At 41.4% G+C, this 20,026-nt stretch overlaps 1 protein-coding gene across 2 annotated transcripts in view; it reads right to left on the bottom strand.

Annotated features, from left to right (window-relative positions):
* Positions 1–574: 574 nt before the first annotated feature.
* TSC22D1 (TSC22 domain family member 1) overlaps positions 575–20,026 on the bottom strand; it is a 69,438-nt gene continuing 49,986 nt past the window's right edge. Inside the window, exon 2 of one of the 2 annotated variants that reach the window (XM_057426924.1) lies at positions 575–1,140. In XM_057426924.1, the coding sequence (XP_057282907.1) occupies positions 1,137–1,140 (4 nt within the window). In that variant the 3' untranslated portion in view covers positions 575–1,136. The remainder of the gene's footprint in view (positions 1,141–20,026) is intronic. The other variant, XM_057426921.1, reaches the window with a different exon arrangement.

The raw sequence follows: 20,026 nt of genomic DNA, 5'->3' as shown, positions 1-20,026 counted from the left end.
GATTTTTTAAGATAGCAGCACTCTGAGTGAGCCCTACACAATACGATGCTATTTCCACTCTTCAGAGCACAGAGGTGAAGAGACAAAGGGCGCAAGAGCAGTCATTTTCAGTGGGGCAGGCAGATAGGTGGACATAAAGCTAGTCTCTTGACCTATCTGCACTTCAGCTCCAGTTAATAATGGCTAACACTTCATATTTTTCACTGAAAAATGCATCAGAAGTGTTAAGGATGATGGGGTCTAAGCTTATTCCAAAAAGTGTCTGTACTTCTGGCTTCTGAATATAAATTTATCATGTCGTAAGAACTTAAGAGCTCTTGTTTCCACTGTGCCTGGAAAAAACTCAACATTTATTACTTTCTCCTTCAGTGAACAGTTCAATAACCCATTAAACATCTGCAGTGATCCCTACTGGTACACACATGCTGATCCAAGTCCAAAGATGTAAGCAATCTACTCAGGCATTCATGGCGACAGGCTTTCAGTTGACAAAGGCTGAACTTTCCATGTTTTAATAAAAGGCACAAACACAGCTAACAAGACAAGTTAAATAACATCTTTTCCTCTCACTCCACTATTGTATTTCACAATGGGCTCCAACTAACTGCTGCGAAAGGTTCTCCTACTTCATCCTGCCCACATGTTCTTGCCTTCTCCTTTGCACTGGATCTGATAGAAAATGAAAAACTATTACCTGCTACACCATGTGAACAACACATAAAAGCGAAGGCAGAAATGACTGACTGGCAGAGGGGGAAAATTGAGAATAGATAAGCATTTTTCACTCTAGGCTGCTTTCCCCTTTCTTACACACAACATGCCAACTCCACTATCAGCATAAGGTCTTCCAGGAAACACCAGACAGAAGTGTTACCACCAAAGAGCAAACATGGGGTTTTGCTGTTATTTTCTATCTGGATGTTTTGTTGTTGTTAAGGGAAGGAATAAGAAAAGCAGGTAAGGAAGAAAATATTCAGGCCATTTTCCTGGCTAATCATTTTTTCTAATGATGCCCCACTGTGGCAGTAGGATTTCCCTTCCCCAGTCCACAGGTAAGCGTGTGGCACGTCTGATTCAAGACTCACAGCAAACTGTCAAGCAGAGGGCATGCTCAGTAAATACAAACAGACTGATATTTACCTGTGTCAGAAGTTTATCAGAACAGTTGAAGTACCACATTCCAAAGAAGATAAGCAGCCAGGCAGAAAGGAGAGAAAAAAAAAAAAGATCTAAATCATAAACAAAGCTATCATATTAAGAGATACCCAATAGCAAGTACAATTAACATTAAAGCGGTTACTTCAGAAGTGACAGAATCATTTACACCTAGGAGAAAGGTACTGACACAGATACAGCACTATCCAATTATTTTACTAAAAAAAACCAACAAAATCCAAACAAACTATGGTTAAGTCATGGATTTGTCACCTGTGACAGTGTCTGGTCCATTCAAAGGAACCCTTATTGATACCAAACTCAAAGATCACTTTAGCATAGGCAAGGTTAGATGTTTAGAGGACAGCACCCAGCCTAAGGCCCACTGTCCCTGCCTTTATCTCCACTTATCACAGAAACAGCCCAACACAATGACTCTCCTGCACTAAGGTTAGCCTTTATATATACACCCTCCCCTCTTATAAAGCAGTTTTCCCAGTGGCAAGCATAAGCCAACCTCTAAAAGGGAAGCTCATAACAAATAAACAAAACATTCACACACACAAACACAAAAACAATTAGTTCAGTGGACTAAGAATTCTGGTAGCTAAAAGCCATTAGGCACAGCACCTAATGGAATGCTGACTTCATAAGGTTACTCAAGCTGAGGCTCTTACTCTTAAGGAACTTGCTATCAACTTTCCTGTTCCTGTGTTTCCCCTCTCCTGGCTTCTGAGACCATCACTTCTCCTTCCCCACCTCTCCTGTGTCACTTTCTCTGTCCTTCCTGGTACTTTTCCATTTGATTTAGTGAACTGGCACATAATAACCTTCCAGGGATTCTCTTCTCCCTCATGAAGACAGAGTTGGCAATGAAATTCCAAACATAAAGGAAGTGTAAAATGTGCAGAGGGCAAAGGCAAAAGATACCAAGCATGCATAATTCGTCTGAGCTACAGCTGTTACTGCAGAGCATGGATTAAAATGTTTCTTCTAGCACACCACACTGTGAGGAAAGCTGAGATCTACAGCATATAAAAACAGATCTATCTGGCACTTTTAATAAAGCCAAAGGTTACAAGGGGAAAAAAAAAAACAGGAGAAAAAAACCATTATATATTATCCTAAACTGCACAGACTAACACTAAAAACATTCTCGGTTCAGATATTTTTACATTTAGTTCAACAGCTGGAAAGAAGTGCTCAAAATCCAGCAGCTCCCACTGCTCTCCAGAGGAATAGCTGGGTTATGCTTTTTAAAAAGCTGAACCTTTATTCAATCGCACAGCAAAACGTACTGGGAGAAACAAATGTTATCATCTTAGTTGTGTTTTATCATGTGCCTCTATTTTCTTGCCAGCCTGAATTAAGAGAAAATTAGATAGTTTTCAGTCTCAAATTGCTGTCCAAGCATAAAACCAAGTTTTTACTAGAATTAACAATTATTCCACACAGCATGATTTCAGTTTTAAAGTAAGTGGTTTCTCATGCCAACTTCAGACTCTGTTCACCAATTAGGTGGGTGCTTTTTATTCAAGACTCCTATTGTATGCATAGGGTTGCCTATAGAATACTCACACATTTCCATGTAACAACCTTGAAAGACAAATTATCCATATTTGATACACACATTGCTCTAAACGCACAAAGCCAACTTTTCCTGATTTTAATTCTGCACTGACTTACAGCAAGGTGAAAACACCATTGATACCATCACCAGAAATAGGCACCTAAAATAGCAATGCAGCTTCTTTTAAAAAAGAACAAAAAACTATGCTTTGACCACGTATATGATATTTGAGGAAAACAATGAGGTCACCTGTATTTTTAACCTTCCCATACAGCACCTGCACACAGAAATAGAAATCAGCAGTGCACAGCATTTGTGTAACCAGGAAGTACCCAGTCTCGCTGCAGGAAAGATATAAAGTACAGGTATAGATCACTCACTGTTTTTCTCCCAAGAGACCTACAATTTGAGAGTTATTTAACAACATGAAGGATGCCTTGAGAGTACCATACCTGAGCAAGATCCGTTCCAATACACATCACTGACACCACAGCCTCAGCTGTACATACACAGCTCTGGCAGTTTGAGGTTTTTTTCTGCCTTTCCTTCCAGTGACTCCCCCAGATCAATAGCTCAGAACGTGAACATCTCATGGGATAATTCCAAGACCATGAATTGTGACAATTCACAGAATCAGCTAGGTTGGAAAAGACCTTTAAGATCATCAAGTCCAACTGTTAGCCCAGCACTGCCAAGTCCAGCACTAAACCATGTCACTGTGGGCCTCATCTACACGGTTTGTGAGCACTGCCAGGGATGGTGACTCCACCACTTCCCTCAGCAGCCTGCTCCTATGCCTGAGCAGCCTTTTGGTGAAGAAATATTTCCCGATATCCAGTCTCCTGTTCTGCCCACTTTGTTCACTCTTTGCTGTCAACACTGAAGCACATCACTGTTTTCCAAGGAAGGGAGGACTGACCCCCTTCCCCTTGGCCAGCCCTTTTCTCCGATACCACATTCTGCTGCAGCTGCACTCCCGAGATTAAGCCTCCGCTAAGGAAACCCCCGAGTTACAGACAGCTTCTCATACCCCCCGAGGACGCTACCCCCCTTCCTCCACCCCCGCGCCGCAGCAGCCGCACAGGGCTATTCACCGGGCCCACGTTAACCGGGCAGAAGCCGGAGAGCCCGAGGCCAAACCGTGACGCCCGCCGGGACCGGCTGCTTGGGTGCAGCGGCGCGGGGCAAGCGCGCCACCTGGCGGCTCCTACGAGCGGAGCCCAGCCCGCAGTCCAGCCGCGGCCGCTAGGGGTCGCTGCGGGCCCGGCCGCCGCAGCACTGCCGGTGTGGCCGGAGCGCTACTGCAAGGTCCCTCGCGCTCCGCACCGCTCCGACCGCCACTCGACACCTGCTGCTGGGAAAATACACCGCATGCACGGGATACAGCAGGTCACGATACACCTCATTCACCTCCCTGAAGGGAGCGTGAAAAACAGACAGGACAGTGGTGCCTGCATTTACACAGGTAATGGCTGAGAGCACAGACACAGAAATGCCTCGCAGTTACACAGAGGCCGAGTATATAAATGAGACCAATCCCAGCCCAGCAATGGCACTCATAGGTGCTGCAGACCAAACACGAGTTGCAGCGAAAAAGCAGGTTTTCAGATGAAAACCGAGCACAGCCCAGAGACAGGAAACCTGGACCTGCTGGCAGCTGTCCCCAGCTGCTGTGCAACCCCCAGACCTGGGCCACACACCTCCTGCCTGGCTTTGTAACACAGAATGGTTTGGGTTGGGAGTGATCCTAAAGCTCATATAGTTCCAACCCCCCGCCATGGGCAGGGCCACCTTCCGCTAGACCAGGCTGCTCAAAGCCCCATCCAGCCTGGCTCTGAACACTGCCAGGGACCGGGCATCCTCCCCTTTTTAACTGTATTTCACCACAAAGTCAGTGCACGAAGAATGTGCCTAGAGGAATGTCAAAGTCCTACAGAAAACGTGACAAACCCTTTGCCCGGGCTGCATTCCCACCGGCATCTCCTCTCACTGACTGCCTCAGAAAAGAGTGTCCCCAGGATGCAGTACCAACCGCACCAGCAGCCCCCTCCCCAGGGCATCCCTCAGTCACTCACCACGCTTTCAGGTCCCAGAATTGCTCAGGGACAAAACCTGTGTTGGTTTTTCCTCTGAGTAAATATTGAAGGCTGTGTGTGTGCAGGAGAAGCCCAGATAAACCTGCCCCATGCTCTGTGTACGGGAAGCCAGCTCTGCTTTGAGGGCTGGAGCCTGCTTGAGAGTGAGGGCAGACAGTGATCTCAATCAGACTGGGAGCACACCATGTTTTTCTTGGGAGAGTTAACCTCCACGGCATATAGACTGCAGTGCACCACATGTGCCAACTCAAGAGAAGCTAAAACAACACCCTCCCTTCCCTCAGCCTTCTCCTCAGCAACAAAGCCACAGACCAGGGGAGCAAGTCACTGGGGCCACACCAGAACATTTACACCTGATGAGAAAGGTGTCTCTTTATGCCTCCATAAGTTGAAATACTCTTTTTTTCCCTTCCTTTCAAAACACTGAATTGCCAATAGATTTAAAAGTTCTTTTCCTCTCCCCACTGCAAAGCTAATGTAACTTCTCAGATTAAGTAATCCTTGCATTACCTGGATTACTAGATTACCTCCAGTGTCCTGCTGAAAGCTTCCCTAAATTTACTACTTCCCATTACTAGGAAGTCATCAGTTTACCCACAACAAACACATGCCCATGACACTGAAGCTTTAAGAGCCTTATCCTTTGTGCCAGCCTCATTGCATGCAACAGGGGAAAAACAATCCAAAGTGTTGTTTCAGTCAGAGATGCCAAAGGGTCATCGCACTCTACCCCCAACCCAGCCCAAGTCTGCTCACTGGCCCTCACCTTTGAGCAAACACTAAAGCAGCAAGATGCTGTGCACCTGAATGCTGCCACTATTCCCAGGAATACTATGAGGAAAAAACAATTCCTTGCTGCACCTAGCTTAAGAAAACACACACAAGTATGTCTGTACGCATGTGCGTACAAAAGTGAGGCTGGTAGGTCAGAACACACAGATTTTAGAGTCAATGTCCAGGACTTTTTACTGCTAGAATATACTTTTTAAAATTACATCTTATTTTTTAGATGTTTCTTTACAAAAAAAAAAAAAAAGGAAGATTAAAAATACAGTGTACTCCACCATGCAGTCACTGTCAGTAGTGGTGAATATGTAATTCAGTGTTTTCCCTTTTTTATTAACACTCAAACACTTAAAGGTACTGATTTTTGGTTTTTCCCTTCCTGTTTTTTTTCTGTTTGTTTGTTTTAACAGAGCATCAGCCAACATGGCAAAGGCCTATTCTTCAACTGCCAAAAGCATCACTAGCATAAAAGTGATGTCAGCACTGTTTTGTTAGCAACATTGGCCTTCCCTCTGAAGAGGCAGAACTTACACATTGCCAGGTCAAGCATTAATGGAAACCATTGTTAGTTTACTTAGCCCAGAAGCATGAATGCTCCTCCAACAAGGCATCATCGAGAGATCACCTCAAACAATCACTCCCACCTGCTCCTTCCAAAGACCCACATGCTCAGAAATCCAAGCTACTGAAGACATGTGAGAGGTCATCACAAATAAGGGATTAAGCCTCGATTTCTTTTGCACTCCTCCACCTCACCTTCCCCCTCACTGACTTACCTACACACGCACTGGAACACAGTATTCTGCAGAAAGATGTGCCTACAAGATTGTGAACTCAATGAAAAATGGGCTGCTCATGCAGTCTACCCTTCCAAATTTAGTAATGAATCAACTGTCATAACAGGATTTGACACAAGAATCTGAATCTTTTGTTACTGTGCCAAGCTAGACTTTTGTCTGCTACTGTAGTTTCAATACTGCACGTAGACTCCATGAGTTACCTGATCAAAACCATATTTATATTTTTAATTATCAAAGCAATGTTATATACTGTTACTTCAGTGAATTGCCTTAGTTTTCCCGGTTACTTCCGTAAGCAGCAGTTTTCTACTGTCTACTCTGCATGAAATTATGCGAGAACTCCCTGAAAATGGACCCTGACCGAGATGCACAGGATGAAGAATACTGAAGGGCAAGTATTCTTAACTGACCAAATGTCTTTTACTATAGGTTATACATGTTAGAGATATGTAAATTTATACCTTCAACATATGGGAATAAGTAACAACACAGCAGGTCCAGTAAAAAGAAAAAAAAGCCATCAAGAAAAGTAGCTAAAAATGGAAGCCTTCGAAACCACTTAGTGAAGTATGATACATGTGCTACCAACCACAGACTAACAGAATAGATTAAAAGGGATCTTCTTTTGCTTTCATCTAGACCAACCTCCTGCTGAAATGAGGGCTAGCTTCAAAATTACATCAGGTTGCTTTCTGAAGCAATTGAACAAGAACAGACGGAGCTCCATGTTCATGAGCACTACTGCCCTGACAGACCACTGCAGGCTGGAAGATGCTGCCTGGAAGACTCAGCCTCGGGAATGCTGAGGAGCAGTACACAAAACCAGTGCACTTCATGTGGACTTTGCAATTCAGAACAGCAAAGGCCATGCACCTGTGATCCCCCACCCTCAACTGAACCGGCATAAGTTATTTCCTGAAACAGCAGAAAGGAAAAGCACAGAACATCAGAAGAACCAGCAACTGGGTCCCAGAATATTGCATCCCTAGGATATGAGAATACAGAAAAAACATATTGCTCATCAAAAGCACTGTTACAAATGTACAGCAAGCAATTACTCAGAACATACCTTATATTAAGCTGTATTTTAAAACTTACTTCAGCTATTTGGCTTCTGCACTCCGGGTTGGAGGCCAAACCAGCATCTCAGCTCTCCAATAGCAGCAGCCTCTATTACATTGTACACATTTGCTTGCAACAGTTTAAGCTAAGAGATCAGTCCAGACTGAAAAAATATTAAGCATAAATAACTCTTCTCCCTCCTGGATGTTTTTAAGGAGGAAAGTCACATTCCCTCAGTCTTCCACTGGCGAGTGTAAACAAGGCAGCAGCTGAGGAGAGCACATGAAACCTTTCTGGAAATGCCCAAATTAAATTTGAACATCGGTGCTGAGTGGGGAGGGAATCAAAAAGTGACAGTGAAAAGAGACTAGCTACCTCAAACACGCTGAAGGCACCTGGGTTTGTAGCACTGTCCCAGGCAAAACCCTGCGTGCTTGCCTTGCAAATGTAACCATGACTAGGCTGTAGCTCCAAAGCACTCAGAAACCTCACAAACTCCACACAGTGTAACTGTGCCACCAGATCATAAGATTCAATTATGCATTTAAAAGCAACGGTAACAAACTGTGTTGTAATAAGGTATGATGTCATGATCTGGGGTGCAGACAGCATTGAAAGAAGGCTGTATTTAAACTGGCAAGAGAGATCCTATCTAAAAAAAAAAAAAAAAACACTAAGAGTGATCCAAAATGTTAATGCTCTTAAGACTGCAGACTTCAGACTAAGTAGAATCCATTTTAAAAATGCCAAGTCTGTTTAACAGACAGCTATGGCTAATACTAAAAAAAAAGGCTGGCAAAAAATTAGAATAGCTTGGTATTTATGTTAAAGATCTGCCTATGAATCTGGATGAGCTTTATACACTTAGGTGCTTTTCTGCAACACTCAGACTGCCACTTCTACAAAGTTCAACACTTGTGTAACATTGGGACTATTTCCTTCATAAAGTATCACTTTGAGCTACTGTTTCAGTCCAAGCACTTAGACCAATGCTGCATGAATTAAACTACCATTAACAGTGTGTTAAAGTGAAAGGAAACATATTTGATTAGTAACTTGGTGGGAACTGCTCCCTACAGTCGTTCCCTAGAACTTAAAAGCAAAGAAGAAGAAAAGAAACTTTGACATTAAGAAATGCAAAACTGAATTTAAGAGACGGAGAAATGAACATTACAGATGTCTATGGTTCAGAGAAAAACCACAGAAACAGCAAGGTACACAAAGCATTAAGCCCATATAGATGGAGATGTATCTTAACCCTATACCATCTCATTTAACATTATTCTCAAAACAGCTGTGTCACACAACTACAATTTTAAGTATTTCTCAAGTCTATTAAGAGCCAGTTACTTTCCAAGTCATAGGCACTCCTGCCTGCACTGACTTCCAGTAGTAACCACATGCTTACCCAATGTCTTTATTCTATAGCTTCTACTAGTTAAAGTTTCTACTGTTTCAACAACTTGGTCACAAAGTTACGATGGAATCCTGCCTTTTTTTCCCCCGGTAGAAGTTGTAGTCCAGACTGAGCTCTAACAGCAAGGTTACAGACATGCTAGAAATGTTTGCAATACATGTTTGCTGAGGTTAAGAATAGCCCAAAGATAAGCAGTTGCCTAAACTTGGCAGTTATAAACTGGAACTCTACACAGGCACAAAACATTCTTCTGATGCTCAGACTCATTTGTTCTCAAACACTAACTGTCCTGGCTCCAAAGCCACACAAAAGTTTAATGAGGTGACAATCCCCTGCTGTCACAGAGTTTTGAGAGATTCAGGTCACAGCAAAAAAACCAACCCATGGTTGATTTGACACAACCGGAACTCACTGAAGAGAGTTAGATAATAGGTGCTGGGAGTTGGGTTTTTCCCATCCTCAAGATAAAAATCCCACTCCTTTCCCAACATTAAAAGAGAAGGCTTACTTACACTTGGTATCAGAAAATGCGTGCGTATTTGATATATTTGACTCTTGGGGAGGATTTAAAGAAAACTTCTGATAAACCCATTCTTTCCAAAGGAGTCACTAATCAAACCCATTTCTTTCCCAAAGCTCTCAGAAGCTTGAAACATCTTAAGACAGTCTTACTTTCATATGTATCCATGTTAAAACTAAACTTGAAGGGGCAAGTTAGCAGGGAAAGGAGAGGTGTGGCAATGCATACAACACTGTCCACGGCGATTGAGTAAACCTGCCTTTCATCAGCAAGAGTGCTACATTGAAGTTACCTCCATTAACAGCACAAAATTTCCCAAGACAATTTGTGGGAAATACCAATTTTGTAAAATCAGCATTATTTGATCTCACATGCCATCTATACTACATCTTCTGAAGCCACTGTAATCTTATAGTTACTGGAATAGCAATTTAAAGCCATGGCAGCAATTTCCTCAGCCCATAAAACACAGCCATTTTGTCTAGAGTGAATCACATACTTTTATTTTACATTCAACTTTAAAAAATAAAGCATACTTAAGGCCTTGTTTCTATCAGTAGAACACAACACATGCATTATTTCTACTTAAAATTTGATGTAAAAATGCTCATAAACACCCATCTTATACACTAACTTCAGAGTAATTGTACTTGCCTGCTCTGTATTAATTTTTTCACCAGTTAGCTCAACATGTAAGGATCCATTAAGTTCAAATGCTTTCATACTATAAAGCTGCACTGAATCATTTTTCAACTGACTGTAATTAAACAGGACTTTCTCTAGAATTAGTGATCTGTTTCTGAAAGCAGATTATGCAAACTGGACAGATTGTTCACATAAATTAGTCAGACATCAATATTCTTCCCCTTTTTTCATAGTTTCTTATTAGGAAGTACACAGGTCCCCATTAATTTCAAAAGCAAAACCAGTAACGATGGCATTCTGGTGTCTGCAAATACAAGAGGGTTCCATTTGCAATGTAACAGCGCTGCTTCACACCAGTGTGCAAGACCATTAAATTTCACAACCATTAAGAAAACGGAAGTTCCAGATTAACAAAGGGCAGACACAACAACCTATTTCCTCATGTAATGGACAAAAATTAAAACAATCACAATTTAAACTCAAGCTTGACTTCAGCAACTGTCTGCACACAGAATACTTTTCATTCGTCTCTAAAACAGCTGCGTCTCCAAATTAGCTTTCAATGGCAAGATACTCTAGCTAGTGATGGTTGCTATCACTATAGCATCCACCATAGCACTGTTTCACTGACTGCAAACAGTGTTGATTAAATTGTTAAGCCAAATTGAAGACTTGTTTTTCCTCAGATTGACTCTCGAACACAATATAGTCATAACCAGCAGTACAATCCTCAAATATTAGCTAATAAGAATACCAACAAATATTAAAGAAATAATTAAATTGAGAATTAAAGAAAAAAGCAGTCAGAAAGGCTGAACAATAAATACTCAACATATATAAAAGCACAGGAAAGCATCATCAGCACAACAGTCCATTATGCATGCAGCATAAAGAATCTCCAAGATTTGTATTCATTTCTCACCCTAAAGAGCATATAAAAGAGTGAGAATCTCATTCAGTTTCTCTCCCCACATATCATAGGCTACAAGTTTCATGTTTTGTCTTTTTTGAATTACAGTGTCCCCTATTTCCAAGTGAAACCAATGCATTTATTAACTTAAGCAAGAAGGATTTGGGCTTTAAGTCATTTAAGTATTTCAGAAATATAGGTTAGCCTATCTATAATTAGCATTCCTGATGATTTAAACATGGCTTGATGATTACTAAATTCGTCATCTTTAAATAAACACTTCTGACTCAGCATCAGCAGAACAGAGACATTTTCATCAACTAATTTAGCTTAAGACTTCTTGGCAAGCAAGAATAGGAAAGAACCAATAGCTTTTATAAGATCAGGGAAGGCACGAATAGGCATGCAAGTATGTTAACAAGTAAAAGGGAAAATATTATGAAACTGAATCCAGAATCATCACAGACAATTGTTCCCATACTTCAATGTTTGGCATTTTAAAGTGAGTAATCAGTAAGCAGACACTACATAGACAAAAAAAAAAAAGTCCTTATCTGAGTATTCAGGTAAGGAACCAACCCTTCTATTATGATTAAATACTAACATGCTTTAGAAGTCAAGTCATATCTTGCAGAAGATAACAGAATATAAAATGGAAAACATTTATTTCAGCACTTAGTGGTCAAAGAGGATGAAGCTAATGACTTCTGAATCAAAAATTTAATCCTAAAATGGAGCCCCAGTCTTCAACTGCCAACAATGAGCAGGAGTCATCTCAGCAAGTCACCTGCTAAGCAAGGCAGGAAACAATACAGAAATAAAAAGCACGCTGTGTATTCATAGCGGATAAACATACAAAGACTGAAAGGACACGTGCCCACTAAGATCCTCAGCAAACAATAAAAACCCAAATCAGGTATCAGAATTATTTCATCAGTTCATTACTGTCCAGAATTGAGATCTTCCCACTCCAGCTCTCAAAGATCTGAGTCATATTCAAACACAAAATCCAGAACTTCACAAGTCCTGTGAAGCACAAAAAACCTTGTTTCCAATACACTGGTGTCACAAAAGGCTGACACAATCTGTCTAAACACTCACAAAAAGATTTTTTCAAAGACTCAACTAATCCTTTATACCAGTTTACTGATAATACATACACACTCCAATAATTGCACTAGCACACGAGTCATTTTGCATTATCAAGACTTAAAGTCTGTTTTGTCTACAGACTCCCTGGAAACTTGGTTTACATAACACATTCTTTCCAAAAGGCTCCTCTGCTGAAATTAATCTCTTTCTTCTTCCCCTAAAGATGAGGCACTTCTCTTCTAGTTTCAGAAACTCAGAATGAGTTTTAATCTTAAATTTAGCAGAGGACCTTTCTCCCATCTTCATGAGGCAGGCATTCCACCCTACAGAGTTTAAATGAAATCAGTTCTTTCCAGATTCACTAACTTCCTCAGCTTTTATATATTGCATTGACTTATTTATTTCACATTGCACATTAAGATACCGGGGACCTTTAACTCTCTTTCCTAACATGTTACATCAGTCTTCAGCTACTAAGCTGCATACCATTCCTCAAATAGCACAAGTCATTCAGATTTTTTAGCAGTAAATACACATGAAGCAAACCATTCCTCATTTTCCCCCTACATCAGTTGCTTTAAAATAGATGAGACTTTGAAGTGATGCTGAGTGTCTAATGTGAGCTTCTCCAAAGGCCTGACCATAACTGAAAAATGAAATAAAAAGGTGATATGTGTTATTTGTACTGGGTACGAAAATATAGCTGAATACAACAGCAACCTATTTACGCAGCACCTGTGACATTTTGAAACAGCCTTGCAGAAAGGCTCTACAGAGCACAACAGCATCATTTACTCACATGCTTACCGCAAGTAGCTTTCCTCTTCTCCTGTTTTGTTTTCTTTTCTTTTGTCCGGTGGTTCTGTCCTTCAGCCAAATAGGTGGCTGAGAGAACTGACCAAAGCAAAATGCTTTTTTAAAAACTGTCACTTGTAGATTAGACAATATTATTATTAAAGAACAGTGACTTTTGTTCATGTGAGGGGGGTTTTATGTCATTACAGAGAAACTTGTTACGGGTTTAATACGATTTGCAACCCCCACTAAATCAAAACAGAGGACTATCCCAGAAACTGGAGACACTGGGTTGTTCTTTAGGGGACACATGCAGGGAGAAGGCTCCAAGGTCAGTGTTAGGACCTTGAATTTTGCTTAGGTAGTCTGAAAAAAGAAGTGTAACAATAATAAATAAATGACAACACGCTACCAACAGTCTGAAAACCCCATTAGTAGAGGGCTAGCAAGGAAACAATGCTGTCAAACAGTATGCACACTTAACATTTTATTTTAAACCAAATTGAATATAAATAATTTGGAAGATAAAAAGTTATAAATTGTGCAATCAGACTTCTGAATTTATTTAAGCCACAGCATCTGTAGTTCTTCACATTAAATAGTTTCCCATGACTCCCTTATACTACTTGATTCTTATTCTTTTCATCAGCACAGTATATTTGAAAACTGGATTTACTATCACCCAAAGTAGATCTCCTCATTAAAGCTCAAACTGAACATCTGAGATGATGTTAATAAGGAGAGATTTTTCAAAGAGCCTCAGCATCTTTTCTCAGACCCACCTCCCTTTATTAGTAGCTGCCAAATGCAGCAGCAGTGACACAGCCCTAAGTCCCTGGCCCAAGATCCAGTCCAGTTCTAAGGCTAAGCACATGTTCTCTATAGTCACGCACACAGACACGCAGGCACAGCGTGCGCATACATGGCTGGCCACACATGTCAACGCAAACTCAGCACTTCGGTAAATGCAAGCAGCACCAACAGCCTCCCCCTGCTCCTCTCTGATCAGGTAAAAAGTCCATTAGAATATATATGTATGTGCACTGACACAGACAGTATGGATGCCCTGGGCTCACTCTCAGTCTCCCTGGCAGCTGTCCCCAGACTCTCAGTCTCCCCAGCTGCCACACAAGCCCCTGTGGTCCCAGTCTGGTTGCTGATAGCCAGAAAACCTTGAAAACATGTAGACACACTCACTCCACAGATCCCTCTATGATCTGGCCTTGGACTCTTAGTCTACCCAGCTGGTCCCCAAGAGCCTCTTGCCTCTGGTTACTTCATGCACAGATACACACACAAATGGGGGCTTGGCCAGGCTCTGGAGTCTCCCAAGCAGTTAGCCCAGACTCCCAATTCCCCCAGTAGCCAGCCCCTCCAGCTGTCTCATGCAGATGTATGCACATTTTGCCTGGACTCCTCTGCCACTCCAAAGTCTCTAAGCAGGCTGGTCCCACTTCATAGCCCCTAATGATCACATATCAACACATGCACCTGCACTTGACACAGCCACATGGGCCCTTGTCACCCACGGACTGATTCGAGTTGCTGGCACCAAGGCCCCCATAGGCATGCATAGGAGGTAGCCCCTTCCCCCAGAAAGCTATTAGAAACATAGTTTAATAAGGAGACAGGCCAGACTGCATTGATAAGGACAGGGCACGGTCAGACAAACATACTGTTCAGCCACCTGATTACACACAACCAGCTCACTTTATCCCTTTGCCCTTCTGTTTTCCCTATAATTGTTTTTTCCAAAACATCACCCTTTCCCCAACCTTGGTCCCTCCCCTAGGCATCCCACGCCAAGTTGCATACAATCCCAGAATATTCTTTACTGCGCCTCACAGTGACTCTACTAGCCCAACCTGCAGGCTGACCCAGCAGAGCCTTTCCATTTACTCATCCAGTGCCTGGTCCCAGGTCCCCAGAGACTGACGATCTCCAGTGACAGCCCTGGCAGGAGCCAGGTCAGGGGGCTTGTTTCTGTGATAAGGTTACTCAGGTTCCCTCACATGCCGCTGTGCCTCAGGGCTTTGCTGTGCGTATGGAGACAAGCCTTTTCATCACATAACCTACCGCCCTTCATACTTCCCGGCTGAACATCCAAAGTCAATTCCAAGAGTATTTATCAAAGCCTTGAAAATAACATTTCAAAGTTCAAAGCTAATGTGTTTGGAAAGTCATCATGTTCACCACTTGTTTTAGGTTGTGGTGTTTAAGATTAAAAAACACAAGCACATCATTTATCAGATTTACTTACTCAAGTTGTTGCTCTTAAGTGTCAGGTGCTTGCTCATGTGTAATTCTAATAAACGTTTTCCAACGGTTATCAGGACACTTAAGTAATACAAAAAACACCACATACCTTGTTGACCATATCATATTATATTTGCTTTATAAACACTTATGACTGTTAATGTCATTGCTAAGCAACTGGACTATCAACCATACAGTATTTACAAAGCACTGTCTATCAGCAAACAACTGATTTTGAACTCTTTTCGTTCACATTTCATGGAATTACACATCCAACTAACACTGAACAGATTGTTTTAAACTTCTGATAAATTACCCAAACCGTTGTACAAAAAAAACCTCATCACCATTAGCATTTAAAAGACTAGGAACTACAGAGAGACTGAGGCACGTTTGGGTTGTATGGGACATGATGGGAAAGTTGAAGCTTTAATTATACAGCAGCTCTGTAAGGCAGAGGAAGTAAAACTAAAAGACATTATTTGGCATTTCTGAAGCACCATTTTATGCCTAGAAGGTGAGGGAACTCGTCTTTCCTAGCTGTTACAGCAACTGCAAAGATGCAAATCTGTTCATGCACAGATGAAAAAGAATTAATCAGAAAATGGAAGAGGAACAGACAAAGAGGAACCAGGGCTATGTTTCTTACGTTACAACTGAAAACCTGCCCCTTTCCATTGCCTCCCACATACTACCTTCCCCAGTAAACACAACTGTGTCTTTCTCTACTAACACGTGGGGTGACAGTTCTTTCAGATCTGTTTTCTCTGAAAAGCAGAGGTTTATTTTTATTTGAATTAAAACCTCAGTGTTTCCAAATTATTTCATTCCAATGACATAATTTACATTCTGGCAAAACAGCTTCTATTACTGAATAACACTCTAATGCCCCCTTCCCGAGTTTCACTGTTAAATGGTGCATTCCCTTGTGCAAACAATTCCACAAAAATTCATATTCCAAGAGAGCAGTGAGCTTGGCCAGACAAGCTGTGTGAGGGGACATGGCTGGGCAGCAAAGGGCAATCAAAGCAGATTTTCGCAGGGTTTATACAGGGAGCAAGATATTAACTGCTGAATTTCATAGAACCATAGGATGGTTTGGGTTGGAAGGGACCTTAAAGATCATCCAGTTCCAACCCCCTGCAATGGGCAGGGACACCTCACAACAGACCAGGTTGCTCAAAGCCCCATCCAATCCAGCCTTGAACACTGCTAGGAATGTGGCAGGCACAGTTTCTCAGGGCAACCTGTGCCAGTGTCTCACCACCCTTATAGTGAAGAATTTCAGTGCAATCCAACCTGACATAACAAAGAAGTTGTGCTCTCAGCACTGCAATGGTAAACTGAAACCCTGCTGGTCCCTGCTATGGAAAGGTCAAATATACAGCAAGAGTCAGCAGATCACTTTAAATGCCCCATTCTTCCACTCGGAAGCATCATCTCAGTTGAATGGTGAAAGCAGCCATACACTGGCTGAACAGCAGCAGGAGGAACTCGCATATTCCTATTACCGTCAGGTCAAAACACTGGGTCATTTTAGACGTACTACACAAGAGACATGCTTAAAATGGATAGATGAATGATAGGAATTTGGAATAGTGTGAGAGACTACAAAAATTCTGATTATCAAGTGTGTGGAAGTGAACACTCTACCAGCCAGAGATTAACCCAAATATTAGTTAGGCAGGAGCTTCCAGAAGTCTATGGCACCCACACAGCTATATGCTTAGGTTATACCAGACATTCCCAACATAAACTGCCTTTTTGGTTTGATCCTTCCCTCATCATTACCGATTCCTCACCTGTACAACTACAGGGGAAGCTGTGGCATCACTGTTAGCACCCTGCAGTTCAACACAGACATCAGTGCAAAGAATTACACGCAAGTGGATATACAATGGATTTAAGTAATTTTAGTGCAAACACTAACCTGTTAGCATAGTCTGTGAAGTTTCCAGGACAAAGAACGTATCTTTTCTATGTTGAACATGAGAAGGGAAGTTTCAGTTTGCTTGTAAAGTCAACATTACAACAGTTGGGGCAGCAGGAGGAAGAAGTGGCCAGGACGATGTCATACCCACCAAGTGGGAGTGGGGAGCCAAACAAAAGAATATTGCTACCCTCTTAGAAAAAAAAAAAATCCAAAATCTTCCAAGGCAACACTCAATTTAAAAGCATATGGCTAACAACAAGTATTAGAAGCAGACAGAGCAAGGCTGGTAAGAAAGGACGCAACTGCCTTCCTCTCCAGCCCTATAACTTCTACTTAACATGCACTGCGTTAGTAAAAAACATGTTCCCAGTTGAAGAATTAATTTAAATAATCACTTCCTCAGGGTAAACAGTTTTATGAAACAATACACATTTAATATTTATACAATGACAGTACCTGGCATCATACAGGCCTGAAATCCTCTGCGGATGACAGACTACGTATCAACCCTTGTCTTCACGTTAAAATGTAAAGTGTTCTGGAGACTACATCCCTGAGTTTTTCCAGGGAGAGCTGCGGAATACAGGAGGAAGTGGTACAAGGCAGACAGATCCTTTTAAATACATTGCATATGCTTACTCGGAACAGTCATAGGTTTTAAAATCATATCTAAGAACCACATTATTTTTCACTATAACAATAAGAGAAAGGAAACACCATCAGTGTCAATGGAGAACTACTCATGTACTGATATACTGGGATAATTTTAGTATTAGAATATAATAGTGTCCAATTTGCACTGGTTTAATTCCATTAGCAAAGTAACAAGCTGGACTAAATTTAACACTAAGTCCTGGCACATCCAATTCTGCTAGAATGTGGATACTGCAGTGGTAACAGTATGAAGGCATGCAAAGAAGCCTTTCAAGAAGTTATCTTTAGATACACACAACAGCCATATATGGCCTAAAATTCTCAGAAGGAAATATTACAGAAAGACTTCAGATAATTACATCAATTTCAATCTTGTTGATCAGAGAAACACAAATTTAAAAATTCCCAGCCAAACTGTTACGACTTCGTGATTCAGGTTACAGAGGAAATGACTAACTTAACATCACCAAGTGCCTGTTAAACTTACATCAACATTATTTTAATTGTTCTTTGTGCAGATCCTCCTTCCATGTAAAATCACAAGTGCAGTACTTCAGTCAAAGTATAGGTATGACAGAAGGAAAACAAAAGTCTTTATAGCTCAGCAAAGATCATTTCCTATTGTCACACTATCAGTCCTATTTTAAAAGGCAGGCAACAAGACTTCAGGAAATGATGTCAGTAAATTTTGGTTCCTTTATTGTAACTAATCCGTGAACAACAATTTTTATTTGGTCTATGAAACATTAAAATAAGCTCTAGAAAAATGACTGGTAGAAAACAAGAATTCCAGCCTCAGATTTATGTAAGCACAGTTAAAAAAGTTACCATCTTACACAGCTTGGTTGTAAGTGATTTCTGTTTGTACAGATACACGACTTACTTCTGCATGTGAAGCACCATCTGCAAGCAATAAACTTCTCTATCTTGTTCTGGCCTCCAGGAATGCGAATAACGGCCTCTCACACAAAAGTTACACAGCTGGAGGGGGTGCCAAGATAAACCTGGTGTACTTCTGTTTATTGTACGAAGTCCCACACAATTGTTAAGAGTTCCCATGAATAGCCTCTCCTGGAAGCCTACATCTTGCTTCTCCCTGCACATGCCCCAAACTACACCAGCTATTCTGACATGCCATTACAAACAGGTTTAGTACAACCCAACAGCTGTTAATATGCCCTAGGAACAGAGCCCCTAGACCTCCTAATGAGGTGTCAGAACAGACCCTAACACCACTCTACTAAGGACTACTTAACACAGTGTATGGAAAAAAAGCAGTGACCTATGCGCTGTCATCTTCAAAGCGACAGTGATGTCAAATATGCATGTTTTAAAGACAGAAGGTACCCCATAATTTGCAAGACAAATGCAACAGGCAACTATACCAGAAATACCGACGTACTCTTCAGGGGCACATCAGCTCACAGAGCATGAATCGAGACGAAGATTCCTCAAAGATAAGATACCATGAGCTGGTAACAGAGCAAGATAGCACCTGTCTGTTCATAACGACAACGCGCCTGAAAATTCAGGAGCCACCTCCCAGAGAGGCCACAATACACCAACAGTTCCTCTGCTAATGCCATAGAGATTCCTTATGACTTCCCCACAAATGCAAAATTAAAGCGGTCTTAATGAACCCTCTTGAGTTCTTAGAAGATATTTTTGTGAAAAATCTCTTTATAGATAGCACCTCAAAACAGAAGTCTGTCGTTGATACTCTGGTAAATACAACATAAAAGTACGAGAGCAACCTCAGCATTCAAATCAGCTATTAAAGCAAAAAGATTTAAACAGGGCTTTTTTTTTTTTTTCTTCCAGTGGGACCTTTGGTCTTGATGCTGCTATGGTCATGACTGAGAAATGCTCAAGTCCACCATATTTGAGTATAGACAGTATTGAAAAATGAAGTTGCAGGTCATGTTATTTCATTACCATTTCTAGAGGACACAATTGCTCACCTTCCTCAAGCTCTATCCCACTTTATTACATGTTTCACCAAGATAGCACTCAGGTACTAAGCCATAGGAGTGGCAAAGCCACCCCTTGATAAGTATATCTAGTGCTGTTTTATGACACAAGGAAATCCCTTCTGGAAAAAAAAAAAAAACACATTCACAAATACTTGCCCTGCACCATGCTTGCACACTCTTCATATTAATTTACAGCCTTCATCTTTAGGTTAGTAAAATACCTGCTCTTCATCACTGTAATAGCTACCATGAGCAGATCAGCACCTATTTCTTTAAACTTCAGTTCTTCATCACTGTAATAGTTACCACAAGCAGATCAGCACCTTATTTCTTTAAACTTCACACTTAAAGATTGAGAAGTA

Source organism: Pezoporus wallicus, unplaced genomic scaffold (genome assembly GCF_028554395.1).
Source record: "Pezoporus wallicus isolate ANWC-B61680 ecotype Strahan unplaced genomic scaffold, APGP_CSIRO_Pwel_v1 contig_7113, whole genome shotgun sequence".
Classification (NCBI taxonomy): domain Eukaryota; kingdom Metazoa; phylum Chordata; class Aves; order Psittaciformes; family Psittacidae; genus Pezoporus; species Pezoporus wallicus.
This window is presented reverse-complemented; position numbering and strand designations above follow the sequence as displayed.